Source organism: Hipposideros armiger, unplaced genomic scaffold (assembly GCF_001890085.2).
Source record: "Hipposideros armiger isolate ML-2016 unplaced genomic scaffold, ASM189008v1 scaffold_48, whole genome shotgun sequence".
Lineage (NCBI taxonomy): Eukaryota > Metazoa > Chordata > Mammalia > Chiroptera > Hipposideridae > Hipposideros > Hipposideros armiger.
The window spans coordinates 3,370,363-3,393,891 of NW_017731398.1; the positions used below are offsets into that span (position 1 = coordinate 3,370,363).

Sequence of the window (23,529 nt, forward strand, 5' to 3'; positions counted from 1 at the left end):
GAGAGAGAGAGAGAGAAAGAGAGAGAGAGAGAGAGAGAGAGAGAGAGAGAGAGAGAGAGAGAGGGCAGGACACAGGCATGAGCTTGGGGGGTGCAGGTGCGGGGGAGCTTTCTGCAAATGCTCTGCAGATGAGGACACGCTGGGCCACGGGAGTCGTCTGTCTCTTGGAATTCACAGCATTCTTTGGCAGGAAACACACGGAGCGATGAAATCCATACAGCTCTAAACGCCTTGTTTCCTTCAAAGGGCCGTCTACACTTGCCGTCTCGGCTTTGCTGGATTCCATCAGCTCGGGTCACTCCCGTCTGGCCTTCTCCCCGCTACATCACAGACACGGTGTCTGCCAGAGTCACCAATTACTTCCTGATCGCTAAACCCCAAACCCATGTCCCATCTGTCTCACCCGATGGCTTCGCAGACCTGGACACGAGGGCACGCTGGTTCTCTAAGATCTCCGCGGCCCTCGGCTTCGGACACGCCCCTCTCCACGCTTCTCTGCCCCTTGTGCCCCAGAGCCCCCCTCAGCCACCACCTTCTCTTCCCATCCTCTGCGTGGCCTCCGTGACTTTATCCACTCAAGGCTGTGAGGTCACCTCTGCATGCTGATGACCCCACGGGTACCCTCCAGCACCGACCTTAGCGGCAGACCCAGCCCTCCAGCGGCTGACTGCACAGCTCAGGGCAGCATCACCTGGTTCTCCCAGGTGTCATGTCAGCAGAAGCATCGCCGCCAACAATCCTCTAAGCCAGGATTCTAGATGTCATCTCAGTCCCCCTGTCCTTCCGCCCTTCCTGCACACTCAGTCTCAGTTTCTCCATATCCTCTGCCTTGGTCATCACTGCCCACTTGTCGTTCCCTGATGGAGACCCAGACCCACCAGCTCCCGCCCCCAGCGTGGTGCTGAGGCCTAGAGTGGCCTCCACATGAGAGGTCTGTCATGTTTGGCCAGTGCCCCTGCCCAGCGTCCCTCCCCCACCCCCCTACCCCCACCTTTTCCTGGGCAGTGTGCTTGCCTCTCTCGGCTCTGGGCCTTCCCCACACTCCCTCTTTATGCCTTGGGAACCCTTCCATTCACCCAACTGGTTCCTGTTTATTGTCACACCTTACCCAAGGTGTCACCTTGCTATTGTTTAATACTTATTAGGCACCCACAACAGGCTAGGCACTGATCGAAGCCCCAAAAGCTAAAAAGGCCAAGGCCATTATATTCTAACTGGGTGAACAGATAATAAAAGCCAAAGAACGAAACGGAGTGGAGGGAATGGAATGCACTGTCGGGTGGACACAGGTTCTGTGAACAAAAATAAAGCAGAGAAAGAAAGTGAATGGAGTCCCACCCCTTTTGCAGTAAATAGTCGCATGGGTTTCCATCACTGGAAATCAAAGGTGTTGAAGAAGACCCCTCCCCAAGCCCCGGCTCCCTGGGCTCCAAATGCAAGGGAGGGAACAGGGGCCCGGAGGTGTGTGTGGCCACAGGTGGTGTGTCACCTCCTGTCCACCCGCTGCTTTCCCTGAGCCGGGCTCTCTCTGCACTCAGGGTTTTCCGCGTGCCCGGCCAGCTCTCCCCTGAGCAACCACGGCAGCAGCCTTCACTGCCCGTGGCCCGGATCTCTGCGGGAGCTCAGTGCCCATCGCTCATCTGTAGCAGGATGTGTGCACCAGAGTTAACCCCACCCCGAGGCCCGAGCCCAGTCTGCTTGGAGCTCTGGCCCAGCGGAGGAAGAGGGGCCCGGGGGGGCGGCCGGCTCTGTGCTGTCAGCGGCCCCAGGTTTGACACCTGTCTGTCTCACTCCCAGACGGCTGCTTTGGAGTAAACTGTCACTTGCTTTATCATCGACCAAATGGCAGACGGCTTCAGCTGTGACGCGGGCCAGCACGAGAGTCTGTCAAATTCCAAAGTGTGCTCTGAAAATAAATCACAGCTGCGGAGCACGAGCCATGGGACATGCGGAAATCAGAAACAGCTCTGCGATGTGCTGCCGTGACCTTGGGGGACAAGTGCTCCAGGCTTAGCTCTCCACGAGCTTCTGCAGTGGCCTCGGGCACACGGAGCCTCTTCCCGGGCTCCTCGGGAACAAAAGCACGCCTAGCTTTGTACAGGAGGTGTGCTCCTGAGAGGCTGTCCGTCAACTGGGTTTTTGACAAATTCAGTGGCAGTGAGGGGGGCATGGCCGTTGGAATGGACTGGGAGCCACTCTCCGTCCCCCGGGCCACTGGGTGCTGGCTGCACTTACAGTGGGGCTCCCGGTAGTGGAAAGAGCATGGAGAGGTGGTGCTCACGCTGCTCTCAATCTTCTCTCCTGACCCACAGAACCCTGGGTCTGCTGGGACCGAGGTTCTGGGTTTCTAGGGCTGGCTCCCCGTAGGCCCGAAAAGCACAATCAGTCCAGGCCAACGCTGCGTCCCCATCTCACCCCCTCCGCTGGTCAGGAGGATGCATTCTTCTGCAGGCCTGTCACTGGGCTGGCCCCACCACAAACCCCATCCTGCTCTTCTTGGCCACGGCTGAAGCTCGCAGCCTCCCTGGTCACCTCTGCTCTCTGTACCCTTCACCCATGATCCAAGCCTGGTGCTCCCCTCCTTCCTAGGCTGCCCTCTGGAATAAACAAGCTCCCGCATCCTAAGCACTGAACCCCTTGAGTTAACAGGCCACGTGACTTACTGCTTCCCCAGCAGCGTTTCCTCTGGGAGGAGGCTCCTTGCCCCACACCCCACGTGCCAGGGCGTCAGCATCAGGCTGCCACCTCCCTCAGCCCCAGCGAGCCCTTCCCAACCAGCAACCATTATGCTGACTAGACAATTCACCCGTGGACATTAAGTTGTCCCCAGGTTTTCCAGATGGCAGATAATGCCAAGATAAATAACTGTAGAAAAAAAATATCCATATCATCTGCAGATAGATTTCCCAAAAACGGGATTACTGCACCCCATGAGAAGAGCATTCTTAAGGCCGTTAATACCAGCCCCCTCTCTAAAGCTGCTAGAGACCCCGCAGTTAGCACACTGACCAATAGTCAGCGTTTCCCCTCCACGAAGCAGAAGGAGTTATAACACATCTCAGGGCTTTTAACTCTAATTTCTCTAAGACAATTGAAAAGCCTAAAATGCTTTAGGACAGGGGCAATGTATTTCTAGGGCCACTTTCATGCTACGGTGGGGAGTTCAGTAGTTGGGAAAAACACTGTGGTCCCCAAAGCCAGAAAGATTTACTATCTGGCCCTTCCCAAAAGCATTTGCTGAGCTCTACTTTAGAAAATGACTCTTAAGACTCCCCCTGTAACAGCACCTGCTCCTACAGGCCAACGGCCCTTCTGTGACTGTTCTCAGCATGCTGGTTTTTAAGTATTATTTTGGTCGGTAGTAACTTTTCTAAAAGGAAGAATCAGAAGTTTGTCTTGGATTAGATCACAAAGGAAGGCTTTGTGCTCATAAAACGGCTCCCCGGGCTACAACAGAAATGCAAATAGAAATTAGAATTATTTCGTCAGAAGAATCCTTAGGAAAACTGGAAACATCTTATCTTGGTTTAAAAAGGAGGAAAACAAGAGGAAAGGGTCAGCAACAAAAACAAAGCGACGGCCCGGCGATAGACAAGATGTGATGTTGTTCCAAACATGTGTGGCCCCCGGAAATGGCGACGAGGCCTCGGTAGCTGTTCCGGTGACACCGTGTTCTAATTCTCCAACGCTGACCCCAGCCATCACAGCAGCTGTGCACACAGGAACAAACACACCCCCCACAGCACAGGAATCCACGGGGCCATAGGACAAACTCCAGAGCGGAGCTGCGTCTCCTGCACCCGGGAGAGGACCAGCCCCCTGCTGCCCAGCGTCGGTGCATTTTGCTCATATGTCATGTATCTCTGGCAGGTGTTCGGACGTGGCACAGGTACAAATACACCCAGTCTCAAGCTGTAGCCAAACTATTTTCCTCTCAGACCAGAAAAGGGGGTGCTCTGCTCTGGTTGGAGAGCAGAGTTGCCTAAGGACAGCCGTTCCTCTCTCTACCCAGGACCTGCCCCAGCACAATGCTCTTGTATTATTCCTTTATTATCAAAGTAAAAAACGGACTGCCATTTTCTTACGAGATCCTGCCTGTCTGGCCATAGTGACTGGTTGAGGCGTGGGCACCGACTATAGGCTGGGCCAATCACAGAACTTCACTCCTTCTCTATCCACACTGATTGGTCCCAAGACTAGGACATGACCCAGCCAGGCTAATTCCTCCACAGGCAAAATCTGACCATCCTGTCTCTCCCTGTCTCTTTTCTTCGGGCGGCTGAGCACGGTGTTTTTTAGCAGCTATGATTCCGGCTTCATGGGGAATTGGCTGTAAGACAATGAAACTGACTCTAAGAAAACAGAGAAAACGTAAACCAGTGAAGTTTCTGTCACTTGCAACCAAACAGCCCGGACTACTACAACAATCTCCGGCCTCTAAGAGGCAGGACAGGAGATGAAGTTATAATTTACCAAAGATTTTACTGCAGGCCCAGGATTCATGCTGCGAATCTCTCTGAATCGCTCCTTTCTGTCACCAGCCAGATGAAATTCTTTGCTTTTAAATGGCTTATCTGATTGGGTCAGATTGACATGGAGAATCTCATTTTTTAAGGTCAACTGACGAAACTATAATCACAGCAGTGAAATCCCTTCCCAGCAAAACCGAGCTTCTTGTTTGACCTCATCGCCAGCGGGTAGGAACTTGGGGAGCCTTGGGACACACTGCCCACATGGGTCCCGCGTTACCGATGCTGGGCGCATGACCTGCCTCTCTTCCAAGATTACAAACTCTGGCCATGGGTGGAAACTTTCCATGTCCCTGAGGCCAGGAGCCTCCCACACCGTGGGTATTCAGCAGCTCAGTCCCGAATTTCAACCACATGAAGCCTGCACAACTGCCATATTACAACCCTCATGTGCTCACAAGGGTCTCTCTCTCCCCCCACCCCCGCATCTTGTGAAGGATCCCTGAAGATGTGGGACTAGGGCTTGTCTCCAGAAGCACGCCCACCCACCTCAAGCCTAATGGAGCATTTCCTTTCACAGTAGGAGCCCTCAGCAGCTCCTGGAACCCGAGCTCCTGACATCTTGTCAACAACCATGAGGCAGGACACACAGGTCTTCCTCTAGTAACCTGGACTCCCGATCAACTAACCCATCTCTTTTCTGGTTCTGCCTGGTGATCCAGGCAGGGAAAAGTGGGTGACACCCAGTAAATGACAGACTGTGTGTGTCCCACTGGCCAGTTCACAACTATTTATCCACTGGAGACATTGGCACCAGAGTCTGGAAGGGGTTTTGTGAAAAGGGCACGTTTTAATGGCGGCAGCCAAGGGACCTTCCTTTCCCAGCTCGAGTTATAGCTGTTGGACTAGCCACCCAGACCCTACGCTGGGCACCTATGAAGCTCATAAACCAAGCTGGGGGTGGGGGAGGGCAGGGTGGTGGGCATGTGGTGAGTCCACACAGAAGACACACCGAGTATGGAAGACAGCCCAGCCACCCCAGGGAGGGAGCGAGCCTCATGGAGCAGGAGATTGTTTTTCTGTTCTCAGAAGTGTGCATGGAAGCTCACGGATGTCTAGAGGCTGGTGGGGAGCGAGACGTGATTAACTCCATCTCACAGAATCCCCAGTGCAGCGCGAGCAGGCTCACCGGGAGGGGGAAACAGGACACTGTTCCCATCTAACTACTCAGCTCAGCTGAGGCCTGGAGGAGAAGTCTGGACAATGTGCAAATGCGGTGCAGAGCAGGGATAGAGTGCTTCCTACCGGAGAGCAAAAGGGTATCAGGGAAGGCTTCCTGCAAGAGGTGGCATTAAAGGGAGCCCTGGAGGGTCAGGCAGGTAGAGCTGGAGGGGAAGGGCACCCCAGGCCGACAGATGGGAGCCTGGTGTGGGACAGTCCAGGGGACGGGTCTGAGAATGGGGCAGCGTCCTGTCTGGCTGGAGCTCACTGGGCGAGAGGCTGGGGAAGTGTGCTGGGCCAAGCCCCGACCAAGACGGCCAGGAAGGCGTGAATGGAAGCAGACGGATGGTCAAGCCTTCAGGGCTGTCCCACTGTCTCTCAGTCAGGCGGGGCCAGGCACGCCGGGTGCTTCCGACAGGCCCATCCGCCCTTGATGTTGTTGGCAATACATATGGACTGTGTTTTGCAAAGGCCGCATCGTATTGTAAAAGCTAAACTTCTCACTGCCCCACAGATTCATGTGACTTGCATTTCAAATGCAAGAATATCAATAATTTAGATTTCAGAAGCAGAGAGACTTGTGAGACCAGCATTAAGATCGAATGCTGCCCATCTCTGAGACTCAGGGAGACACAGATGCCCACGCCATGAAGACTGAATGTCCCCGTGCCCCGGTCTGCCACAAAAAGCATGCTGGGAGGAAGTGACCGTGTCCATGGAGCTGGTGGCCCTCCTGGCCGACCCACAGAGTAAGCCATTCTCCGGGAGCAGGGATAGGTTTGAGGGAACCATCTGTCCTCTGTGTCCTCTTGCTTTTCTGCCCAGTGAAGGTGGTGACTGGACGGTGGCCTATGGCCGTGGAATAACAAAAGAAACCAAAGGGCTCGTGGCCCCTGATTAGGGCTGGCAGGAGGCACTCAGCGGGGTGGCTAACAGCCCTGCAGACGCTCAGAAGGAGCCTTTCTGCCAGGCAGTCTGGTTCGCGTGTCAATCCTTTGTCTCCCCACCCTGCCATCTGGGGAACGTGCTAATGAGACACTAACGAGGCGAGGAGGAGGGCAGCCAAAACCTGCCCAGAACATCAGAGATAATCATCCGAGGAGCAATTACAAGACCCAGACTGGGCCATGTGGGGTAAATCCAAGGGCACAGAGTCCTCGCGGGGGCCACAGGCTGTGCCACCTCTCCCAGCCCGACAACGGGGCTCCCAGCTCTCTGCAAAGCCCCATGCTGCACAGCTTTCTCCAGCACGCACATTCCACATGTGACAAGCAATCACGGGAGCACGGCGTCTGCTCTGCTATTCATTATAAAATCGTCACCCCACCGTCTCCCCCGCCCCACGGCCGGCACCTCTTCTGCTATTTAATCTGCAGACAAAAGTACAAATTCTTCATCCTGTTTAGAATATGCTGGAGTGTGATTTAAAGAAATACATTCCTCCTGGCGTATCATGCTACAAAAATGCCAGCGATGCGAGCCTGAGGGCTTTCGTTGGAACGGCAACAGATTACCCTCCTCCCCGGCGAGGCCGCCTGGCGCACGGACAGGGGCCAGGCTGCCTCGGGGTTCAAGAGGGCAATTTCAGGCCGAGCTGAGCCTCCTCTGCACACTGCTCGTGAAATGGTCAAAAAGTACAAAAAGGAGCAGGAATAATCTGCTCCTTTTAGGAAAACAGTGGAAAACATGCAGGGAAATAGTGGAAAGGGCTTTGAACAGGTCAGAAATACTGAGGGATTTCTGCAAGAAATGGGGCACCTGGCATGGGATGGAAGGGAATATTAGCAACCCCATGGTTCAACAAATACACAGGTATGGCCTGTCTGGGAAGGAAGTGAGAGGGTCCCTATCAGAAGCCTCCAGAATTGCAAGCAAGAAAGAGACCAGGGAGTCAGGAAGCAGAGAAGTGGCCTGGAATCTGGACACAGAGAGGCCGGGGGCAGAGGGCTCAGGTCACCGCAACTTACAGCAGCCAACCTTCCCCGTACAGAGGAGGAATGGCTGCCTCTGAGGGGCAGGGATCCAGTTAGAGCAGTGGACGATGTCCGGCCAACCCCAGGCCACCCCACCTTGCAGCAACCTCATAGCATCCTCCAGACACCTGGATGCCCCTATCTAGAAAAATTATGTTTCAAAGAAATTACACTCTGACCGAAACCATCCTAAGTCTTAATGTTAGGAGCAGAGAATGAATAAAAAGGTAAGGAAGGGGGAAAGTTAGCTTCGCACATGAAAAGATCCAGTGTACAAAGAGAAAGGAAATGATATGAAAAATTAGAACAAATACTACTCCACTCCATGAAACACGTTCCAAGAAAGATGATATTTGAAATACCAAATCTCAGCAATATTTGAGAAGGTCTTTCATAAATCAAAAGAGAAGAGCCCGAGACCAGGAAAGATTGCTTTTAGATGAAAAACATGACTTCACTGAAAACCCAATGGAGGCAGTAAATAGTGACACTGCCGAAAGCTCTATCACGGAGTTAGATGAAACCTTTGAGAAATTCTCCCGGAAATCACAGGAAAAGAAAAAGGAGGTGAGTGTGATAAGCAAACAGCTCACAGTCCAAGAGAAGGGTCTGGAGATCCATCACTGGAGCTGTGGAGCAGAGCTGACAGGTGACACACAGGCGAGGCATTCGAAGAAACACGAGCACCCCTTCTTCCAGCCAAGATGCACTGACAGCGGCCAGGTTAACCTTCCCTTCTGAAACAATCAAAACACCCGACACAATATATACAACCCTAGTGCTCACAACACGGGACATCAGGCAGAGATGTGACACAGATGAGATGGCCCCACAACTCCCCCCCGCCTTGCCACCTGGAGAGCACATCCAGCTGTGCACAGACAGAGGGGCCCATGCTGAGCCCCGCTGACTCCCGGGCTGAGGAAATGAGGCTCAGAGACTAGGGGAACCGAGGCAGCTAGAATTCTAGAACAAAACAGGGTACCAGAGGCGAGGGGTGCACAGAGAGAGCTGCAAAGGGCCCCCTTCGACTCAGCACCAGGGACACTGATCAGTACATGCCTGTTAGGAAGCTGAGGTCGAGGAAAGCTCCAATAGAAGGATTAGCGAGGACAGTGAATAACGGAAATTCTGGACATGAAAACTACAGGTCCTGAGACAAAAAAACTCACAGGCTGGAATTAAGGGCAGACTAGATACCATAGAGAAAAAGATGAGTGAACTTGAAGACAGAGCAAAAAGAACTATTTGAAATGGAACACACAGAGATTAAAAGGATTTTAAAATATAAACACGGCATCAGTGAGCCAGGGGACAATTTCCACCAGTCTCATAGGTGATTGAAGTCCCTGAAACAGGAGAGAATGGGGACAGAAGAAATAACTGAAGAACAAATTGCTGATATTTGTTATAAATAAACCCAAAGTTCAAAGCAGCTGAATGAACACCAAGCATAATAAACACAAGAGAACTATAACAAGGCAAATCATAAGCAAATTGCTCAATACCACTGACAAAGAGAGAACCCTTAAAACCAGCCAGAGGAACAAAGAGGGACTTAGTAGGGGAAAAAAACCATAAAGATGACGGCAGATTTCTCACAAGAGTCAATGCAAGTGAGGAGACAGTGGGGCAAAAACATGAAAAAAACCACAGCCCAGTATCCCTCCTGAACGCCGATGCAAAAATGCTTAAGCAAAATGTCAGAAGTCAAATCTCACACTATGTAAACAGTACAACACATTATATCCAAATGGAGTTTATCCCAGGAATGCAAGGTTGGCTTACTTTTTGCAAATCAACGTCATTCACCATATGAACAAACGAAAAAGGAAAAAACATATTATCTTCACGATAGATGCCATGAAAATACCTGACAAAATCCAACATCACGTCCTACTAAATACACTCAGCAAACTTTAAGTAGAAGAGAAGTTACTCAGGCTGATAAAGGACATCCATGAAAACTTAAGCTAACATGATACTTAACGATGAAACACGGAATTCTGTGCATGACCAGGAAAATGTTGGCTCTCTCACCGCTTCTGCTCTACATATAATGGAGGCCCCAGCCAGTGCAATCAGGCAAGAAGAAGAATCCGTTCTAGTTCTACATTCTATCAATGAACAACTAGAAACTATAATAAAAAAAGAATACCATTTGCAATCGCATAAAAATACCAAATGCTTAGAGGTCAATCTGACAGATGTGTAAGGTCTGTACATGTACACCGATAATAACAGAAAACACAGAAAGAAATTAAAGAACTAAGTAAGTGGAGAGTTATACAGTCTACATGGGTCAGAAGGCTCACTGTTGCTAAGAAGTCAATTGTCCCCCAAATTCATGTATAGATTCGATGGGACCTCAGTGAAAATCCCTTCGGGCTTTTTTGTAGGAACTGGCAAGCTGATTGCAAAATTCCTATGCAAATGCAGAGAGCCTAGAGGAGCCCAGATGACTGTGGAGAAGGGCAAAATTGGAAGACCACCACTCCCTTACTTTGTGATAAAGCTGTGGTTTCCAGACCTAGCAGCACTGAGGCGTGAACAGACAAAGCGACCCACTGCCTGGCACAGCGTCCAGATGTAGATGTGTACAGAGAGATGACTGATTTCTGACAAAGGTGCAAAGGCAAGCCAGTAGAGAAAGGACAGTGTTTCCAACAAACGTGACAGAACACCGGGATACACACCCCCCCACCCCTCCCCCACCCCGCCCAAAGGCTTGTCATGAGGATTAAAGGAGAATCATTTGCAAAGTTAGTTCACCAAGCACCTCATGCAGCATGTAAATATCAGGTCCCTCTCTTCTTGTATTCCAAATAAAACCATTTCCTTCCCAGCACCAGAACAGTATTTATGCATAAAAATGCAAATTGGAGACTGGTAACCTCCTTTCAGGGGGTGCTTCAGGCACTCTGAGTAAATTCTAAGCGCACAGTGGTCCCTGGTGGCTGTCACTGGCATGGCCTGGCCCCCTCATCACACTCCATGGCCTTATCTTCCTCCTCAGACTGGACAGTGCCTTCGCTGCCCCAGGGCCTTTTCACGTGCTATTCCCGAGGCTGGGGAAGGTCCTACAGATTGCCGGTCCCCATTCACATTCCTCAGATCCCAGCTTCACCGCCATTTCCTCAGAGAGGCCTTTTCCGGCTCCATTGTCCCCACAACCTCCAACATGGGAATTAGGGTCCCTGCTCCTGTGTTTACAACCTCCTGCTTTTCCCCCTGTACGAGCATTTTAATTCTAGTCTCATCATCTGGCTGTGTATTTGCCAGTCCCCGACCACCGCAAAAGCTCCATCATGGATGGCGAGCACGCCTGTCCCCGCATCGCTGTATTGTCAGCTTCCAGCATAGGGCCGTGTGCTGAATAACTAACTATCTGCTGGATTGAACAAAGACACGCAATTTACCTCCCCTAAAGAGGCTCCCCTTCACTCACGAAGATGTGGCAGTCAAGCTCCAGGAGCTGCCTCAGTCGTGGGCCAGGATACTGCCAGTCCTGGAGAGACGGGATGAGGAAGGGGTGGTCCAACTCTGGCCCGAGGGCTCCAGGCATTGCTTTGTCAGGCTGGACAAACCTCAGCTGCTCTGTGGGCAAGCCTGACAGCCACCATCTCCATCCAGGGGCTTCCTTGTTCTGTGTCCAAGGTCCGTGCTCTTAACTCACCGCCTAGCCATGAGCGAGTCTGTAGGTGTGTGTGTGTGTGTGTGTGTGTGTGTGTGCACAGAGTCCACAATGTCAGCTGTGCTGCTTAGAACAGTGGCAGGTGACTGGGGGCACTTCACACTAAGCACAAGTGCATCACCCCTGTGTGGACGGGGCTGTCTCCTGACAAGGCCAGCCTGTTCTGTGGATATTCCCAAGGAGCCAGGCACCCATTTTCTAGGTGTGTTCTGGAGAGAGCTGCAGAAGTGTTGGCCAGGGTGGCCTCTGAGGCCCCCAACAACACGGAGCTCTTGTGACCCTAGGTCCTCAGGATATATGCGTTCAAGGTCATAGAACAAGATTGTACCTAGCTCACTGGAGAGAAATGTATGTCATCGCCAGAAACGGGAAAACTGCAGCCCATCGGCAGGCCGCTGCCCCAGGGACCAGGCCGTGTACTGCACAGTCATAAAAGAACCCACAAAAATAGGGGAAAAACAGAATGCAGATGTTTTCCCCAATTAGCCTCTACTGAGAGCAATCAACAGGAAAGGCCCGTGCTATCCATGCATTTTCACTTAGCCATTTGCCGTAAATCATGACATTTCACAAAGAAATGTGTCTTTTTTTAGTGAAGCAAAAGGAAAACTATTTTAATGTTCCTGATCATGCTGAGGTTTTTGCAATCAAGTTATTTTTAACAAAAGCATTACAAAATACGGCCATCACGTGAGGATGTTACTGAAACCCCAATCACACCAGCAGGAAGCAATGCTTCTTGACATGTTCCGAAGTAACTCCAAATAATTATATCTGCCTAAAAACAACCTCACTCCTAGGTTATTTTTGTTACAGTTTCTTTTTATAGACAAGGGAAAGAAGTCTGTATCTACTTGCTTCCTCAGCATCAAAGCTTGGAAACAAGGTTAAGAAATCCAGACTCTTGCAAAGGTTTTTAAAATGCTGTAGCTGCTCATTTTCCCACTGTGTTACTAAGTGATTACATTTTTAACATTTTGTTTCTTTTTTAGTTTGATCTTGCTAAAATGTCCCTCTTGGCATAAACAGGCTGGGCTGTGTTATTTTATTGGGATGCAGTCATTCGCAACCTCTGGTTCACACTGGAAGCGCCAGGGCGGCTGTTGTGACCACAAGGTGTGGAATTTACAGAAACGGGTGGAGCCCTGGGATCAGCATTTTTTATAGACCTACTAAAGTTCTGATGTGCACTGCGTTGGAGAATCAGCATTTTAGGGGCCAGGGGTTTATCTATCTACTTGTTTTATACTTAACGTCTTATTCTTTTCCTTTAAAACGGGACTTCCAATTATACACGCTTCATGCCCCACCAAACCTGGAGAGGCTGGGAATTCTTAAAACTTATTTACAAAGCGGCTGTTTCTCAAGTGCTACGCGCATGTTGTTTGTTTCAAGAAGAGGCTGTGATGTGCAAATGAGAACACAGCGGACAGGTCTTTCACGTGACAAAGAAATGCATGGTTATTCCATACGGTTCTGTCTCCACATGGATTTAAAGCAAGATTCAGAGTTCTCAAGTCTAACTCACATACGTTTTTAATGGGATGGAAAACACGGATCTGGACCGGCCGAGAACTTAAACCTCATTCTCTCCCATTATCAGGACAGAGTCACTGCTCGGGGAGCTGGGAAAGGCTGATCTCCACCTGGACAGCCCTGCTCCCACCTCCTCAAACACGCTCCCTGACTGGGCCACAGCTCAGCTCCATGGAGGCTGGAGGGCCCCCTGGACTGCACCACAGAGGGTGGCATTTGAAGGGGCAGAGGCTTGGTCTCCAGCCCAAGGGTCAGTGTTTCAGCTGGCCATGCATTAACGCACAGTGGAGGCAGTCTCCCTTGGTTCCCTGGCTGCCTGCCTGAGCCCCGGGAGCCGCTCTGAGGAGGAGGCTGTGCACGGCAGTTACTTCTCTCGCAGAGGCACTGAGGGACCACCCATCACTCAGTGCCATGGCTGAGCCAGTCTCTTCAAGCCTTGCCAAGCCCGGGTACACTTCGCTCGCAGAGCCCTCCACTCCGCAGCTGTTACTTTGGACATCACATGATAGGTCCTCACGCACACACGGGAGGAAGGACAGGAAGAGAAAGGAGTTTGGGACTGGTGAGGGGATGGGGTACCCTGTTCCAGCTTCAGGGTCCAGCTACGAAGGCAGCCTCGGGAAACACAGGCACGGCAACCAGCTCTGACCATTGGAGCCCTACATCTGGACACTGGTTCTGTGCCCTGAAGACGGACAGAGGCGGGCCTGAGCTGGCCTGGTCTCTGTCAACAGTGCCCAGACCTTAAGACCCATGTTAGAGGGGTGAGAGGAGGGTAAGAGGGGTAGTTAGGAAAACCACGATCTATATCAGTGTTCAAATACAACTTCCAATCATTAACAAGTGAATGAACTCTCTACAATTCCCAAACACTACTATTAGCATTATCCCCCATGTCACCTCGCACTTCAGCGGTCCTGTAGGGGGTATGATTACATCTGTGTTCAAGGGAGACAAAACAGGCCTGGGGAAGGTAAGTCATGTACCCACGGGGAAGGGCCCCAATCTGGAACTATCACCAGGTCCTAGTGACTCCAAGTGCAGGACACACACACACACACACACACACACACACACGCTGCTGTGAGCACTGTCGGCTTGCAGGGAAGCCCTCCAGCCATCCTCTGCCGCGTGAGTGAAAACCCTGCTCGGACACCATAGTGATAATGAACCTAGTGGCCCAAGCTGGAAATCTGTCCAGATTCATGAAATACCTTTCAACAGAAAACGTGAGAGGAGAATACAAACCGTCCGGCGGCAGGAGCACGCCATGCACGCTGCAAAGGAAAACAAGGCAGTCCACATAAATACTTCACGACGACGAGACCTGAACGGACGCCAAAGACACATCTGAGACAACAGATCTCGGCAGCCTGTGGTTTCTAGCGGGAAAGTCGCTGCGGAGAAGCGAAAAATAACCAGCCCACGATTCTCAGGTTTCCTTCTCACATGTGCTTACCGGGCACCTCTGGCAGCCCAGAGTTAAATGCTTTTTCTAGGTGTTTACTACACAACTGGGCAATTTCCAAGGGGCCCAAATCACACAAGCGTGCTTTTCTTGCCACTAAACACTTGATTCCTATTTCAAACAAAAGAAACCCAATAACACTCTTAATAGTTGACTCAGATAAAAATCAGGATTTTTTTTTTGCCACACTGATCTGTTACCTAATATGGCAAGAAATGGACTGTTGAGCATGCTAAGGATTCCAGGTCTTGGCATCAACCCAAAGACAGCCCGAGCATTCCAAAGCAAATAAGCTATAGATTTGCAAGCATGGTTTTCATGAAGTTACCTTCATGACTGACACGTGGAAACAGCCCATCCTCTCCAGCCCCAGAACCACAGGGATGGACTTCAGAGCTCCCCTTTATCTGCCTGACATTCTCCCGCCGAAGGGCTCGACCGCGGCGTGGCTGAGCTCCACACAGTCCTGTCCTTGCTGAGACCGACCGCTGACAACTGTCTGTTAACCACTCTGCCAGGCACACGCATTCCACGATGTGCGTGCTGTCGTTTGTGGCGTCCTATGTAACTGGTTTTGTTCCAGCGTTAGCCTGGGTCCCCCTGGGTGACAGGGTGGGCACGTGCTGGGGTCCTCCTATTCTACAGCTGGAGGTACTGCCTGGTGACCCTGAAAATCTCCCACTGACCCTGGTGGAGGGCCTGCCACGTGGAAACTTGCAAGCCAGGTCCCACGGCAGCCATGCCTTTCCCGTGCCTGGTCAGCCTGTGCCCACAGCAAGGAGGGCAGCAAACCCTCAGAGGCGGCTCCTGCAGCTGCTCTCCCCCAAGGCCTGGCCCCCGGCAGAGAGCTGTGCACACACAAGCTGGGCAGCAGACTTTACTGGGGCCAACCCACCACTCCATGCCCGTGCCAAGCCCCCAACCACGGTGTGCTAAATCCTTTAGTTCAAGGCTTCTCAGCTTCACCGAGCACACAAATCCCTCAGGGGAGCAGCATCAGAATCACTGGGCAGCCTTACAGAGTGACAGCACCCACCCCTCTCCAAATCCCAGGCAGGTGTATCTGTCCTGTCTCCCCTGTGATCGACGCTAATGTGCAGCCAGGGTTGCTGGCCACTCAAGTGGTGAAACACGTGCTAGAAACATGGACGAGGGTTCAGCACAGTTATTAACAGTCCGCTGTCAGGGCTGAATGAGAAAAACCAAAGCAGAACGCACCAGACAGAGTCCCTCAGGGGCGCTCTCTCCTGGGCCAGCAGAGACGCTTGAAGTGGACGCACCATCACGACCTCTCACAGCAACAGGGCGATGACAGGTCAATCAGTGAGCAGTGCTGGCCGAGCTGGCTCCCTGGTGGCCCATCTCGTGAACGGCTATCTGTGCCCAGACCACGGCCCGGCCAAACCCTGTGAGTCGAGGCCGAAAGCATCTCTGGAGGACAAGGGGAGCCTGACTACTAATGATGGGGGCTTGTGAGTCACACAAGGGGCGTTCCAGCCAAAGTCCTCGGGGGCTGCTGACCTGGCCATGGCTCTACCCAAGTTATCACAGAGAATCTGGGCTGGAACAGTTAGAGAATGGGATCCATTCAGCCAGCAAGCTGGGAACTCCTGGTGATGATAGGAGCTTGCACGACCTTCCTACGGCCATGCAAACAGGTATTTGCTGAATAGACGAATAAATGATTAAATGAAGCAGTGAGTGGATAAAGAAAGAGGGGGGGGAAGTAGGAAAGAAGCGAATGAATGAATGAATGAATGAATGAATGCATGAACGAACGAACGAAGCCTTGGTGTGTACCCTTTTCCACCACGAGACACGTCCACTTATTGCAAAGTTCTTCCCTACACTGGACCAAAATGCTGACCCCATTCTCTGAAGGGAGGGGGAGTCGAGCAGGAACAGAGCCTCAGACGGGCAACGCAGGGGGAAGGGGCCCCGTACACACAGCTGGAAGAGCCCGGGCCTTCACCTTTTTTACATCTGCATCCCGGCCAGTGTAGACCCCACCATCAGTGATAGGCATCTCCGATTTCTGCTCACTAGGGTCAAGGTTTCCATAGTTCGACAGCCAAAGGGGGACTTGGGAGAGGCCATGAAGACACAGGAGCTCCCTCGGGGCTCCCTCGGGGGGCTGGCCGCGCTGCATGCCCTCGGAAGCCCACCCCTCTGGTGGGTGTAGCTACAGCCAGAGGCTGTAACATCACCTGGAAAGCCCTGGGCCTCTTCTCAGCTTCCCTCCATCCCCACAGTGAGCTGGGCTCAAGTCGCTCCCAGGTCCACAGTGATTTTTCCTGCAGCCTCTCCTCCCACATTTTTATCTGCTCCCTGGCCTCCTCCGTCCCTGACACCAGCTCCATCTCCCACTCACAATCCCGTGCCCAAGGAGCACGTGCCCCTGTGGACCAGAACCCCTACCCTCCCCGCAGGGACCACCTCTCACACAGCTAAGGTTGCTCCCCCAGTCAGCCCGGACAGCCCTGGGGTTTGCCGGCCAGTGTCCCCTCCAGAGGGCCCGTCCTGAGAAAGACTGGGGAAGCACTGTTTCTGTGGTATTGCTGAGCCAGTGGATGCAGGCCCAGAGCTATTAGCACCTTTGCTGCCACAGGGGGACAGTCTGCCCAGAATCAGGCCCGCCCGGGAGCAGGACTCCTGCCGGGTGTGGTGTGCACCCTGAAGGACTAAAAGCAGCATCTCAAACAGGTATCTGCACCCTAGGTTCAGTGTGGCATTCTTCACAGCAGCCCAAGTTCAGCCCCGATGTCACTGACAAAGGACGGATAAGGGCAGTGTGACGTATACATATGTGGGGCATCGCTCACCCTTCAAAAAGCAGGGAAGCCTACCGTTCGCCATGGTGTGGATGAGCTTAGATGCCACGAGGCTCCACGAAATAAGCCAGTCGCAGAAGGACAAACACAACACGCACACGAGGAATCTACAGCAGCCAAACTCCCGGAAGCAGAGAGCAGAGCAGGGGGTGTCCGGGCTGAGGGAGGGGACGTGGGGAGCGGCTGCTCAGTGTAAGGACTCGGTCATGTAGGACGAAGGCGTGTGGAAGTCCACTGCACAGCTCTGAGCCTAAGCTAACGGGACAGTGTGACAGCAGTGGCACGTTAGGATGTGTTAAGAAGCTAGATCTCATGAAAGAAGGATAGAAGAGAGGCGAGGAGGGGAGAGGAAAGGAGAGGAGAAGCAAAAGCCACAACACACAAGGACATTTTCGGAGGTGATGGGTGTGTGTAGTGAGCCACAGCCCCTCTTTCAGGGCCTCAAAAGAAAGCTGCCCAAGGGACAGTGGGGCGGGTCTCAGAGACCCTCATCCCATAACCCAAGGCTGCAAGTCATCCCTGAGGTTTCTCATTCCAAGCTTTATCGCATGTCTTTCTCACACTCTGGCTGGCCACGAAGCCCAGCCCCAGGCTTGTCCTGATGGCCAGCTTTCGCCGAGGCCCATCCCAGAGGCAGCCCTGGGCAGTGAGCTCCTCCAAGCCCCCCTCCTGGTGTACATCCATCCTGGGGGGGATTCACATCACACCTCAGCAGCCCCCAGAGGGGCCCAGTCCTCCCTTCCACCCAAAGGACACTTTGTCCTTCATAAGAGGCGCCGGGCCGGAAGGAGAAGGCGGAGGCCTGCCTGGTAACTGTTCGCCCCGTCTGCTCTAACATCGTGAAAGACACCCCACCCTTCAAACTAGCTCTGGCTGCCACGGCAACCAGCCAGTGTCCACTCCAAGGACATTTCTGTCCAAACGTGGTTCACGCTGCCCCTTTGAACTCTGCCAGACACGTGAACACTTCCCACGGACATAAGTGCCCACCCAGCCCTTGAGTGGGTGAGCTAAGCCCTTGGCCGTCACTTCCCCGGCCATCTGCCCCTGCTGGGTCTCCTGATGGCGTTCTATAAAAGCCACATCCTGTGGTCAACTACAGAATCTGGGGGAAGGCAGCTCTTTCCAGAGAAGTGATTTCAGCAGTGAAGCGACCGCTTCCTGGGCGATCTATTTTCCCCTTGCCCATCCCTGCAGACGCTTGACTTCATCAAGTTCCTTAGGATCTGTATGTCGGTTGCTCTACGTCTCTAGCCCAGAGCACATCTTTCTCAGAGTCTGTGTCAGCGTCGCTGCTTTGCACACATGTAGAAACTCACGGCCAGGAGACGCAGGGCCATTACAGGAGACACAGAGACGAGATGACACACGCCCTGTCCTCACCCCTCAACTCTCTCTCCTCTTCCTCCCTTTTATACCAACACCGAGAACATGGCTGTCATCGTCCAGAAACAGCTGTACTTCTGCCACATTCGACAACATCTGATTCAGGTGCATCATAAGGACGATGGGGTGGATTGTGTCTCCCCAAATTCACAGGCTGAACCCCTAATCCCCGGGACCTCAGGCTGGGGCCTTTGAGGAGGCGCCTAAGGAGAAAGCTGAGTTCCCATTTTTATCAGGTTCCTATTTTTGTTTTTCTCTGTCACTTACACATTTTTGAGTGCTGTGCCTCTAACCCTCTTTTCCCTGAGGTTTCTACTTGCCGGTTTTGTACACTGCGGTTTTTATAACTAACACGTATGCATGTTATAGCAGAGCTGACTGCCTTTGAATGTTTCTGCAGGGAACATCACCTCCGGTCCTAAGGCCTGGGTAAGAAAAGCCTGTGATCAGACTCACAAGAACTCATACACTGGACCTCGGATGGAGCGTGTGATTCTGGCTAATGTAGCAACACCACCTCCTAGTGTTGCTGTCTCTAATTGCAGGTAAAACAGAGAATAAAAGGACTGTATTCAAAGTGGATTTATCGTAGTAGGATAAATGACGCCGTTACCCAGGCCATGCTGAACGAACCCTCTCCTCACCTGGGAGCCGCTTCTTCTGACCTGCAGCTTCCTGATCTGCTTCCTAGAAAAGATTTTTCTCAAGGGTCACCTACCCCCCCAGAGGGGGCCACACCGACCTGTCATGGAGTTTTCAGAGGTGCAGAGCTGCTCTCTCAGCTTCTCCACGTCGTCAGGGTGCACCTGCTCATACAGCGTACTCCCGAACCATTCCGACTGGGGCTGGTTCAGCACGGGGGTGACGGAGTCAGACACATAGATGACGCGCCCCGTCTCGGCCGCCACGACAAACAGAAACCCATCGGCCGCTTCCAGGATGAGATGCTTCAGCTCCTGGGGAGGAAATATCGTCATGAGGACAAAGACGAACTCCGGCCTACTCAGTTTTCTTATTCTCAACTTTGACCTTTCATTTAGATACTTGTTGTGATACGCACATAGCTTTGGAAAGTTCGATTGCTTTTTTTTAGTTGGAAAATGCACTAAAAAAAAGAAAAAATGCACGGGGCTTGTACTAGCCCCAAGATCCAGATACTTTAAACGCTGTCAGGCCTGTCTTAGCTAGGGGACAGAAGAGCAAGGAGTGAACACCAGAGAAGGGGCCAGTTGTCACCTGCATATTCAAACTGCAGGCATGTCATTGGAACGGAAGAAGAGCCTGGTACAAAGGTTCTCATGGCAGGAAGGGGAGGTAGATGGGAAAGCGAGCGGACGGGAAGAAAAGGGCCACGTGTCTCCCCACCCACTGCTTGCCACGCTGCCAGGGCACCTTATCCTCGCCCTTCCGGTACTTCCTGAGCCGAAGGCTGGCACTGAGCATAAGAGTATCACCTTGCATGTGCATGTCTGTCAGAGTTCCAGAACAAATTTGACAGCTGACATCTCGACAGTCTCTCAGAGCGATCCCAGGAGGTGGTAGGGCATATAGCATCGCCCGTGTCACTTTACAGCGAGAAGAGAGGCGGGTGCACCAGCCCTGGGGCCACACTGACTCACCGGGCTCGGGACTGGCAAGGACAAAGGAAGGAAGCTGCTTGGGGTCAGTGAACGGGCAGCAGGAAGCCTTGGCAGAGCCCCAGAGGGATGTGGATGGGACAAGATCAACTTGTTACCATGAGCTGTCCTCTCTCTGCAGTGCCTGAGGGCAGCTCAAATGGAGCTGCCGACCCATCATTCTCACAGCCAGTCAAGGAGTCCCCCCTGCTCAGTGACACGGGCTCCGTTCCTGCCTGAGCCGAAGAGCTCTCTCCCATGTGCAGGGAGTCAGCTGTGCCTCCTACCACCTCACACCCAGCTCAGGCCCCAGAGAAGACAGGCGTCCTCCCAGGTGAGACCTTGGAACCCTTCGTTCCAAAACACCGCACATGGAAGGCCAGCTGCCTGGGGGCCTACGGTGGGCTGGTCTCCACCCCCGAGGGCGCTCCCAGGACCCACTGGGTAGAAGCCGGGGCCTGCTGGTGAGCGGCGCCTGGGGGCTTCAGGAGCGTCTCTGAGGCCATGGCTGGGTCAGAATTCTAACACCCTCAGCCTGGGAAAGAAGGGCGGAAGCGGACTGTGTTTAAGGGAAGTTTATTTAGTTTGTTTGTCTTGCTTCGCGCTTCTGCTTTCTGGGTGTCCTAGATGCTTCCTTAGATGAGGCTTGGGTCAGCGTTTTTATTTTCAGTATTAGGACTATGCAAGCTGGAGCAGGGTGCCTGGGAAAGGAGGTGATTCTGTCACCGGAGCAGAGGAAGTGGAGGCTGATGACCTCATTCACGCTTCCACAGCTCTGCCCAGCCTGTGAGGGCTATGGAAAGGCCCGAGGGGGCCTCTGCATCTCCTCCCCTCCTCCCCAGATTCTGTCCTCCGGGGGCATGTCACTCATTACCAAGGTCCTGTGCCCTGAAGCCAGGACCAGCCTCCAGTTCACAGTGGGGCCTCAGGGCCCGGGTTCTGGGGTAAAAGTGCTCTCCACATTTTGTACCGTTGAACCCGTGACTTAACCCCCTCAGCTTCCGTTCTGTATTTTTTTTTTCCACACGGATTTTTTTCAGTGAGATTTTTGTGGGGTTCAATGAGATCTTGTGTGTGAAGGAATTAGCGAGGGCTTGGCACACAGTAGGCGCTCAACCAACGTAGCCACTGTATCGTCAACACGCGCCACGTAACCGAGAGAGAGAAATGGGTAGGACGCTAACGTGCACAGCCACCTTCTCATCACTGTTTCTCAGTCCTTGTTCGCTTAAAGGTAAAGAGGTTAATTTCAAATATTGATCCAACAGGATTTTTCTAAGAACTGAACACATGGAGAGAAAAAAGGTTTTTACAGATCCGAGCACTTAGTAGGTGCTTAACGTACCTCTGCCTGGTTACCTCTCAGCTACTGACCCCATATCAGTCGCCTCTCACCACAGCCACATGTCGGGGGAGCTATCACCACATCCATTTTGACGTGGGAGCCACCACACTCCATGTCCTCCCGGGGACGGCCACCCCACAGCCACATGGACCTGACACTTGTGACATCAAGCACCACATGGCCAAACCCTTCTGCCTCTCCACACGCCTTTTAGCTCCTGCTCTGAGGCTCTGCGCTCACCGTCCTCCTCATGTGGAATCCCTCGGGCTCCCCTCTTTCTAGACACATTCTGGGGCTCCTTCACAGCCGCCAATGCTGCCTCTCTCCCCGGAAGCCCCCCGAAGACACCTCTGCGCTCTCTCATTTTGGCCACAGTCCCGGTGCCTCCTACAGCTACACACTGTCACACTTCCCCGCCCAACACCTCACACAAAGTGCTTTCAAATCCATCAGCTCCGTCCTCCTGCAAAAGCCTTCATCTCAGACACGAGCAAGCTGAAGCTTAGCGTGTTTGCCCACGTGCCCCACGACCAGCACGCGAACCAGGACTCAGAACACAGCTACTCTGTAAAACCCTGGCCCACTGACCATTCTGTGGGTCTGCACTTCCCAACTATTCAAAGGCTAGGAGGGCGGTGAACATCGGCTTTGGGGTCCCACCAGCCAGTACCAACTCCTGGCTTCACCACCGAGCGCTGAGCAACTCTGGACAAACTGCCTCAACCTCCTTTATAAAACAGGGATGAGTGACAGCGGTGGCATCCTCGGGCCTGAATCAGGGGTAAATGAAAAAACACCCAGAGAGGTATGGCTCCGATCAGGCATGGAGAAAAGTGCCAGCTGTCACGTCCTTGTCACTATTACTACGACTGCTACCAAAACGTTCATTGTGAGGATGGCCACCACTATCCCAGCTCATGGGAACTGTGCGATTGTCACGGGCTTGTCCCCACGTCAGCACAGCGAGCGCACTGTTCAGACACTGACCATATTTTCTGAGGGACGCCTCACTAAGGTCCACGGCAAACGCGAAAGCAGAAGACGCAAAGGTCGGACAAATGCCCTGAAAACTGAGTTTCCCGGTGAAGTGTGGTGACAGAATGTCTCGACGTTGTCCCTTCCTCAGCCCCGAACCCCGCAGCTTCCCCAACGTGGCTTCTCTCCCCCCGGGGGCGCCTGGTGGGGCGCCGGGGGAGGGACAGTACCTGCTCGGTAAGGAAGGAGGGTTTGTAGGCCCCGTCCGTAGATTTGTTCCCCGTGCCCCGCATGGACTTCATGTGGGACACCGCCATGCGCAGGATGGTGAGCTTGTCCGGCTTCCGTGCCAGCGCACTGCATGTGGGCACCATGTCCGATAGCTCGGTGATGTACTGTGTCATCTTATTCCGCCTGCGCCTTTCAATCTCACTGTGGTTCTCTCTTCCCGAAAGCACGAGAGCAGGAGGGGGGAGAAGAGAAGCATCAGACAGGGGTCACCGGCCAACAGGGTGAAACGGCACGCTGGGGACACACAGTGACTGAGAAACAGGGACCAGCGCGTCACAGCCGCACCCTGAAGACACCGGGCAGAGCGGCTCTGACACCTGAGCGAGCATCTGTCTGTGTGGGGACAGCACGTGCCTCTGTCCTGCGTCTCACTATTCCCGGGCACCTAAGGGCTTTGTAATAAGCATAAGGGACTCAGACATTCTCCCTCCGCTGGCAGGGGACAGCCTGACGCAGACTGTGCCACCCTCCCCTGGACAGCAGCCGCAGCCACCGGCAAAGTTCGGGGGGCAACCTCAGGCGCCACTCTGAGCAGCTCCCACACAGCACCGGCTGATGGGTCCAGCAGCTACGCCACTGTGATGGGCTCAGGTGGCCCCGGGCTCCCACACACTCAACTCTGGGAGTCCCAGCACCTGCTGGGAGCACGTTCCATCTTTCTCTCTTATTTTTCCTGTTTGGGGAAAAGGATATGGCCCATAGAAGCTGAGGTCTGAACTCTATG

The 23,529-nt window shown here is 53.0% G+C and overlaps 1 protein-coding gene across 10 annotated transcripts in view; it reads right to left on the reverse strand.

Moving 5' to 3' along the window:
* The window catches only part of ARNT2 (aryl hydrocarbon receptor nuclear translocator 2), a 97,083-nt gene that overhangs the window by 45,316 nt on the left and 28,238 nt on the right, over positions 1 to 23,529 (reverse strand). For 9 of the 10 annotated variants that reach the window (XM_019640142.1, XM_019640141.1, XM_019640144.1 and 6 more), the window contains exons 4-5: positions 22,745 to 22,958; positions 19,321 to 19,534 (exon numbers count right to left, since the gene is read on the reverse strand). In XM_019640142.1, the coding sequence (XP_019495687.1) occupies positions 19,321 to 19,534; positions 22,745 to 22,958 (428 nt within the window). The remainder of the gene's footprint in view (positions 1 to 19,320; positions 19,535 to 22,744; positions 22,959 to 23,529) is intronic. The other variant, XM_019640137.1, reaches the window with a different exon arrangement.